This window comes from Azolla caroliniana, unplaced genomic scaffold (genome assembly GCF_043228905.1).
Source record: "Azolla caroliniana isolate FFs.n. ecotype wild unplaced genomic scaffold, voAzoCaro1.0.p SCAF_22, whole genome shotgun sequence".
Classification (NCBI taxonomy): Eukaryota; Viridiplantae; Streptophyta; class Polypodiopsida; order Salviniales; family Salviniaceae; genus Azolla; species Azolla caroliniana.
The window spans coordinates 821,842-830,789 of NW_028230457.1; the positions used below are offsets into that span (position 1 = coordinate 821,842).

The 8,948-nt window shown below is 35.0% G+C and overlaps 1 protein-coding gene across 1 annotated transcript; it reads left to right on the forward strand.

Moving 5' to 3' along the window:
• The first annotated feature begins 2,143 nt into the window (after positions 1-2,143).
• Positions 2,144-8,692, forward strand: LOC147849706 (protein DETOXIFICATION 16-like). The gene is made up of 8 exons (XM_087337235.1): positions 2,144-2,518; positions 3,485-4,029; positions 5,722-5,808; positions 5,915-5,971; positions 6,236-6,474; positions 7,893-8,011; positions 8,312-8,398; positions 8,483-8,692. The coding sequence occupies exons 1-8, from the start codon at positions 2,201-2,203 to the stop codon at positions 8,543-8,545; spliced, it is 1,515 nt and encodes a 504-aa protein (XP_087193361.1). The 5' UTR covers positions 2,144-2,200; the 3' UTR covers positions 8,546-8,692.
• Positions 8,693-8,948: the final 256 nt, after the last annotated feature.

Consider the following 8,948-nt stretch of genomic DNA (forward strand, 5'->3'; position numbering starts at 1 on the left):
TAGCTTGGAGTTTCTCGGGAGATACCCGAAGATTCTCATTTTCAAGTTGAAGTTGATGCATGACTGCCAATAGTAGATTTATGTTCTCGGTAGAATCTGACATGATGAGGCTTTGGAGATGGAAGGTGAACAAACTGTCACGGACAAGTAGACAAGACTCAATACTAAGAGAGTGAGAGAGAGATTATAGACAAGATAGTAAGAAAGAGAGAGAGAGTAGTCAAGAGAACAAGAACTAAATTATGATTTCGTAACTGGTGTTGTTCACCTTGACTAAGGCCAAGGTGAACCCCTGTATTTATACATGTTTATGGGCTCTAAATGTAGCCCCATGCAAAGACTAATTTTCATGCACAACCTTCTAGAATTTACATGTTTATGGGCTCTAAATGTAGCCCCATGCAAAGACTCATTTTCATGCACAACCTTCTAGATTGTTCTAGCTTCTAGAGTTTTCTAGAAGCTTCTAAAATCCTACATGTAGAATAGATAATCTACAATAATCTAGTACGGTAACATGATTGTGTATTGGATGCATTGGTTATTCATATTCGAACTCTTGACCTACTGCATTTAATCGATATGTTTTAACCAATGTTTGGACAATGTTTTGTTCCCATTGCCCAACAACTTTTTCTTATTTTTTGGCTAAATCGTTTCTAGCCACATGAGCAACTTAGCTAGTAGCCTCAAAAGCATTGAACCGAAATTCCAAACTCCAATAAAAGCTTGTAAAAGTGTCCTTTCCATGCATGAAATATTTAAAACACAACTTACAAGTATGGTACGTTTCGACGAGACTTCATATCTCTATCATTCCTTACTAACAAGTCTAGAAATTAAACCAAAAGTTTTAGAAGCATCTTTTCGCAAAACCCTCGTTTCTGAAGGTACAGTCTGGCCCTTAAAAACACGTGACTCAAATCGTATCTTCATTACCTCCCCCCTTACCTCTATGAATGGGCTTATGTAGTGAATCGTGATGATGAGCGCATCTGAGTCTGTGCCCCTTTTTCTCACATAAGTTAAACATTACCCCTACATAAGATGGAAAAGTACCGATATCATCAACTCTAGGAATGGTAAAAAGATAATTAAAATATCATCAGATCTAGGAAAATGGAATTAACTCTACTGACAGTTGTGTGGTACTTTAAAGTACCGATATCAACTCTAGGAATGGTAAAAAGATAATATTAAATAAGTAATTCAAGATAAATAGTTAAAAATAAGGCTAAAATAAATAACTGAAAATATATAAATAATTAAAAGTGAAACAAATTAAAGATAAATAATCAAAGAAAGAAAACTAAATAAAAGCAATTTCAATTCTTGATGATTATTCATCAAGAGAGAGAGAGAGAGAGAGAGAAAGAAAGAAAGAAAGATATATTAACGTATGTCTTTCTAAGGCCAAAATTGGCCCATGAGAAACATTCATGGAAAGTACAAAATAAAAATTAGATAAAGAGAGAGAGAGAGAGAGGGAGAGGGAGAGAGAGCATATGTATATGTATGTATCTATGTGATGGATGGATCTATGACGCCAGCAATTATGTTCACATGCATGCATTCATGTGGATGTATGCATGTGATTCATAGATATGTATCCATGCATGCATGCATGTATATATGTATGTATGTATGTGATGGATGGAGCTATGACGCAAGCAATTATGTTCACATGCATGCATTCATTGTGGATGCATGCATGTGATTCATAGATATGCATGCATGCATGTATGTATGTATGTATGTGATGGATGGATCTATGAAGCAAGCAATTATGTTCACATTCCATGCATTCATTGTGGATGTATGCATGTGATTCATAGATATGCATGCATGTATGGTATGTATGGTATATATGTATGGTATGTATTGTATTGTATTGTATTGTATTGTATTGTATTGTATTGTATGTATTGTATTGTATTGTATTGTATTGTATTGTATTGTATGTATTGTATGTATTGTATGGTATTGTATGTATTGTATTGTATTGTATTGTATGTATTGTATTGTATTGTATTGTATTGTATTTATGTATTGTATATGTATTGTATTGTATTGTATTGTATTGTATTGTATTTATGTATTGTATTTATGCATTGTATTGTATCAGTATGTATGCAGAGGAGCAGGGCAGCACTGCAATCCCTTCTGCTAAGCAGCTCATCTCATCATCTAAGAGAGAGAGATGGGTCATCAGAATGAGAATGATGGGTCATCCATCATCACCACCCATCAAGAAGAAGAAGAAAAATCTGCTTCCAAAGGATCCAATTCTACTTGGCTCCATCGCACAATCATGAGCCCTGATCATAACAGATATCATGAGTATTGGCATGAAATGAAGCTGCAGCTCCATCTTGCTGGCCCTATGATCCTTGTCAATCTCTCCCAGATAAGCTTCCAGATCATCTCCTGCATGATTGTTGGACATCTTGGAGAGCTTGCTCTGTCCAGTTGCTCCTTAGCCACCTCCATGGCCACTGTCACAGGTTTCTGTTTCATGGTGAGAGCACCATATTCCGCTTCCTTCCTTCCATCCATCCATCCATCCATTTCTTTCTTTCTTCTTCGTTTGTGTGCGCTTATACTATATATGTAATACATAGTCTTTTTTGCTGTATGTATGTGTAAGTATCACATTCCACCTCTGTTCTCTTGTATGTGATAATGTATGTATGACAAGTAATGCTGTTATCTGTTTTTAAGTAATGTCTTCTGTATATATTATGCTATGCAATCCATAACCTTCCGTGCTTTTATGATTACTTCTCTCTTTGGTTGCTTGATGATCATATGTTTTAAGCTAATCAATACTTTGGACTTTTTTGGTTCCTTGTATGTGATAATATATATGCCTTTGATCTTTATGGCATTTACTGCATGGATTTTGTGCTCTGGTAAGCTCCAACATTAGCTTGTACTTCTTCCTTTTGGGTATGTAATTCAAATTGTTTTCTTTTATTGTAGCTTAACATGTCTTTTGTCTAATCCACCTAAAGTTTTTTTGTTTTTTTTTTTTTGTACAGAATCATGATTCTATGTATAGTTTTAAGCGACCTTGGTCACTTACTTGAGTTTAAAATTTATAGAGCCTATGGAATAATAAGTTTTTGAAGCCTTCATTTGAAACCTGAAATTCTCTTGATGCCCATAATCCATTTCAAATTTAAGCATGTTACTGCTTATATAATCCCTTGTTGAATTTGAATCATCATCTTTCTAGATGCATACAAATGCAGCTAGCTAGCTACCTCCCTTTTGTGTAAGGAGAGACTTCCATATAATAAAATAAAATAAAACTTATCTCAACTGTATATTGCTGTGTGTGATTTCTCGAATCGTCGTAAAAGTAGCCATGGAATTCGATCTTTATTGAGAATACATGTGATTTATTAAAGGAGAATTTTATAATCTTATGGGTTGAATGTCATTCTACTGCCATTACCACATAAAAACCTGTTTTTGACAGTTGGGTATCGCAAGTAGCCTCGAGACATTATGTGGACAAGCCTATGGAGCAAAGCAATATGAGATGGTGGGGATATACTTACAGAGAGGGCTATTCGTGCTCTATGCCGCAGCAATACCGCTTGCTTTTGTATATGGTTATATGGGTCAGATACTAGCAGGATTGGGGCAAAACAAAGATATATCATATGAAGCCGGAAAATATGCGAGGTGGTTGATACCTACTTTATTTGCACAAGCCTCTGCACAACCATTGATTAGGTTCTTGCAAGCACAAAGCTTAGTCTATCCTATGCTGCTGATCTCTGCAATTTCTGTTGTATGCCATGCACCCCTATGCTGGTTCTTAGTCTACAAGACATCACTTGGATTTGAAGGGGCTGCCATCTCTACAAGTATTTGCAATTGGATCAATGCAGTTTTACTCTTTCTGTATGTGGGCTTCTCCCCATCTTGCCAAAGAACTAGAGCTCCTCTCACTTGGAAGGCCTTGCATGGCATGAGAAGTTTCCTTTATCTTGCATTTCCGTCCGCTGCAATGGTGTGGTAAGTTTTCTCTCCTGCCATCCATCTCAAACATATCCTTTACTTTGGGTGTCATTTGTCACTCTGAGCTTTTGAAGACTTAATATTTCAATTCATTTTCCATCTCCTAAGACTAACAAAATCATTATTCTGGTCATTAGGCTTTGACTAAAAGCTAAAGAGTTTTTTCGGACCCATTCGTAATGGATTGCAGAAAGATTGCTAAAGCGTTTGGAACATGTTAGCTCCATGGGTAAAGGCTGCCAATCCTTCAGCTTTTAGAAAATGCTTCCTGGAACTTAGAAAGGTTGCTGTTGAATTATACACGTGTGTTCGGTGTATGGGTGAAGGATCAACAACTTGAGGATGATTATGATTAGCTATGACCTAGTTAAAGCTATGATTATGGCTACAACCCAGTGTCCGAGTTGATATCATAAACAGTAAAAAAAAAAATGGATCCCACATGGAACTTCAAACGATGAAAGATCTACTGACGTAGATTTGGCGGATAGGTGGTGCCATCTCCCTGGAATAAGCATCATCCATATGCGAATAGGAACTTATATTATCGGAAGTTTATGCCCAATATAAATCAATCTCAGGTTAAGTCCATTTATCTCCATGGTAAAATACTTAAATAGTGGTTAGCAGTATAGGGGGTGAAACAAGGATGCCCAATGTCACACCTAGTACTCTTTTGACTTCAAAAATATGAAATATATACTGATGTAGATTTGGTGGATATGTGGTGCACCTCCTTGGGGTAAGCATCATATTGTGTTTTCAGATTCTCTTGAGGGATGATAGTTGTGACATCTAGATATTCTAGATATATTATGTTCATGGATTTCGCGCAACTAAACAGAGCTTAGCTTTTCATCGACACAAAACTGGAGACATTGTTGGTTTCGATGATTACCTGCATGATATGAAGCAAATCTGCAGTATCTTTCACAATATAGTGTAGATAAATGATAGTGGGATACAGGGCAAATCAATGGACAAGATGCACAGTTCTACTGAAACATCTACTTCATACACACTAATTCTATTGAAGAAGACAAAAATTATAATGCTTTATGAGAATATTTCAGCCTCCAAATTTAAAATGTTGTCCACAAATTTTGATTTCAAACTTCATGATGTTCTCTCTCCAAAATCCGTCCACAATTCTCTTCACAGCTATCTGAATTTAGTTTTTACAGTGTGTTTACACAGGACAGAGTTCACTGTAACTTTCTCCAGAGATTTGGCTTAAAAGTTCACTTTTTTTGTATCTCTCCCAAAATTTATCTACAATTCACTTCAAAATTTATTTTACTTTTCACAACATGCTTACATACTAAACAGTTTTAACTTCAAATTTCTCCACAATTTAGAATTCAAAGCTCACTGACATCTCCCAAGACTGTCCACAATTAATTCGGTCGTCATAGCGGTGCCAATTAAGGTTTCACAACATGCTTAAATAGCAGCCCCCAAGAAAGCCAAAAAAAAATTGTGTTTCTTGTTTATCAAAGAAAGAAGCATGTGCTTTTATGTTTAGGACAAATGGTTGTGTTTCTTATTTTCTTAAAATGTGTCATGGCTAAAAACCTTATAAAACTATTTGTGACCAAAGGGTGTTGTGCATGCAATTTTTTTTTAGTAATTTACAGATTTCTTATTTTTCGAGAGAAACAATTAATCACTTAACATGGTTGCTACTAGTTTGGAGTGGTGGTGTTACGAGTCGTTAGTTTTGCTTTCTGGCTTCCTTCCGAATCCTGAACTTCAAACTTCCACACTAGCAACATGGTGAGTACCTTAATATCATATCTGTGATCAATTTTGTACATAAAAATGTGGACTTCTTTAAGCAGAGAATATGAAACTTTCTATTGGGTTTATATCAATAATGCAGCCTCAATCTTGCCAATGTTACATTCCAAATGGGATTCGGACTTGCTGCGAGTATAAGGTTAGTATAGATTCCATATTGTTCTTTCTATGCATTGGTATAATCTATAATGCTTATTCTGCAAAATTTCCTTTTATGTGGTAGCTCTATGTACTCATTTTTAGTCAGCGTTCATGTCATTTGATGACGGTTTTACTTGTCTTGTTCAATTGTTCGTTAATGTGATTTAGTTTATGTTTTAGATTTTTTTCTCATTGTTATTCATACTGTCATCTTTTGTATGTTTTACATTTTCTGCTCATTGTTCGTCATCATGTCCTTTAGCACAAGGGTATCAAATGAGCTGGGTGCAGGCCGATCGCAAACCACACGAGATGCTATCTGTGTTGGAATGTTCCTTACTATTACTCAAGCTTGTATCGTCTCATCTCTCTATTTATGCTTCCGAAATGTGCTGGGACGTGCGTTTAGCAGTGATGTGGAAGTCATACAGAACGTTGCCATCCTAATTAAGCTGCTTGCTATTTCCTCATTTTTAGATAGCACCCAAGGAGTTCTTTCAGGTATAAATCAGCATACAGTTCATTTCCCCTAACACAATCGGCAATGGTTCGGTTAGGTTTGAGAGGGTCCAAACTGAACCGTTTAAAATTTTTGAAACCTGAACCTAACCGAACCAAACCACGAAACCGTTAAACCATTAAACTGTAAAAAACCGTGGTTTCGTGGTTTGGTTTTGGTTTTCAACATAGGTCAAATTTATTATTGATTATTTTTCAAAATTTATAATATTTCATTATTTAGAATTTTTAGAATTTTTTAGATGTTCCTTAAATGTGAGAATAAGGTGTGAGAATAACCGTTAAACCATTTAAACCCCGATTTCGCGATTCGGTTCAAACCAAACCAAACCATTGCCGATTGTTAATTTGCCCCCCATTTTTTTGTTTAGAATTTGGCCTGGCCACATAAATTCAGCTTTTCTTTTGCTTGAAAATTATTTCTTAAATTAAAAAGAATACAAGCTTTTTTACTCCTTACTCCTTCCCAAAAATAGGTTTCAGTAAAAAAAAAACTTGCTCAGATGAAAGGTAAACAAGTATCCTTCTTGTCATACTTTTGCATAAAAGGGAGAATTGATTCGACAATATCATTTCAAATAGGTTAATTAATATTAAGCTAGTTCAAATGAAATAAAACAAATGATGTATTCTCAAGAAAAAAATGTGAGGCCCTGCTTAATTGGTAAATTATCTGTTGATAGATGACATAAGCGGAAATACAAGGATTTAGTTGTAATCATAGTTTGGGTAGCTAAAGTCTCCTATTATAAGGAGAAAAATGTGTGTGAAACCTACACATCGTGTAGCTATTATCGGAAAAAGGTTATGTTTGATCCCACCTTTTCTCTGCCATAAGTTTATCAATTCACAAAAGAGTTAAAACAATAGGTTGCGTGCGTATACAGAGGAAATCCTTACACCAAACATCTCTTACTATAGTTTCACTTTATGACTTGAACTCCATTTGTCCTGTGTAACAAAAGAAATTCAAAGTTGGCGCTGTTAGAAAAAAGAAAACTGATTTGCCTGTAGAAAGATAGTTCTCAAAAGTATATCTAGTACTTAAAAATACTCAAGCTGATGTGCATTCAAAGAAGCTAATAAATGCTAATCTTGCTGACATTGAGATATAAAAGCTTTACTTCCTGTTGTCATAAATAAATGAGAGACACTATTTTCGAAGTATAACTTATAAAACCCCGATAACCAAATCCTGAAACTGATATGCATTCAACGAAACTAATAAATGCTTAACTTGTTAAACGGTGAGATATAAAAGCTTTACTTCCTATTGTTGTAGATAGATGACTGATACTATTTTCTAAGTATAATATAATGGTATGCTGAGTGCTGATTAATTGACATTTTCTTGCATTTCAATTAATTAAAATTGTGCTCTGAGGTGTATCTGGATTTAGGGATTGCAAGGGGCTGTGGATGGCAAACAATGGGGGCATGTATCAACTTGGGTTCATTTTACATTGTGGGTCTGCCAATTAGTTGCATTCTCGGCTTTCTTCTAGACCTTGGAGTTCAGGTACATACCGACACTGTTTGAATTGTGTTTGTTTTATTGTTTTTGTTACAAATGGGGTATCTAAAACTTAATCCAGTATTAGACATCTGTTGTTTTGTAATCATCGATTCATTTCAAAGAATAGTTAAAAAGCAACAATATGAAAATTTATAGTTCCGCAATTGACTAAGATTTTTATGTTTTAGGGTTTTATGGATTGAAGCTATTTATGGCTATTTATGCACCCCTTGTTCAAAAATAACAAAAGTCAAAGAATTTTTTTCTCCACATGCTTAATACATAAGAAATTTTATCGTGTAGGGTTTATGGATTGGAATTATTTGTGCACCTATCGTTCAAATAATTTTGCTCGGGTTCATGACATGGACTGCTAATTGGGGCAATGAGGTAGATAAACTCACTCCTATGGTTTTACTATTTCTCTTTCATCAATTGAAAGTCAAATCAATTGATCCTTTCAATTTGCAATAGATAATCAAAGCACAAAAGCGAATGGAGTCCTCAAATCTGGAGACATCACTATTGTTAGAATAGTAGTATGGAACGAGGCATATTTGAAGCTTTGTGGGGTCTATTCCTTTTTAATTAGGAACCAATTTTGTGCCATTTTTGTGGCCCCATCAACTTGTAACAAACATGTGGCAATTGCGACTTTCTAATAAATATTTATTTACCCTATAATGTCGCATGTGGAGGTTGAGATTTATGGAGGAAAAGCGCAGTAAACTCATAACCTCATTCAACTTTATTGAAAGTGCTGATTGATATGTGAATGCCCATGGAGGAAAAGTGGAGTAACTTCATTTAACTTTATTGAGAGTGTTGATATGAGTAACACGGAGTAAAACTCATATCACTTTATTTAAACTTTATTGAGATCTTATACATAATTTTGTAGATAGGTTTAAAAGGATGGATGTATATGTTAGAGATAATC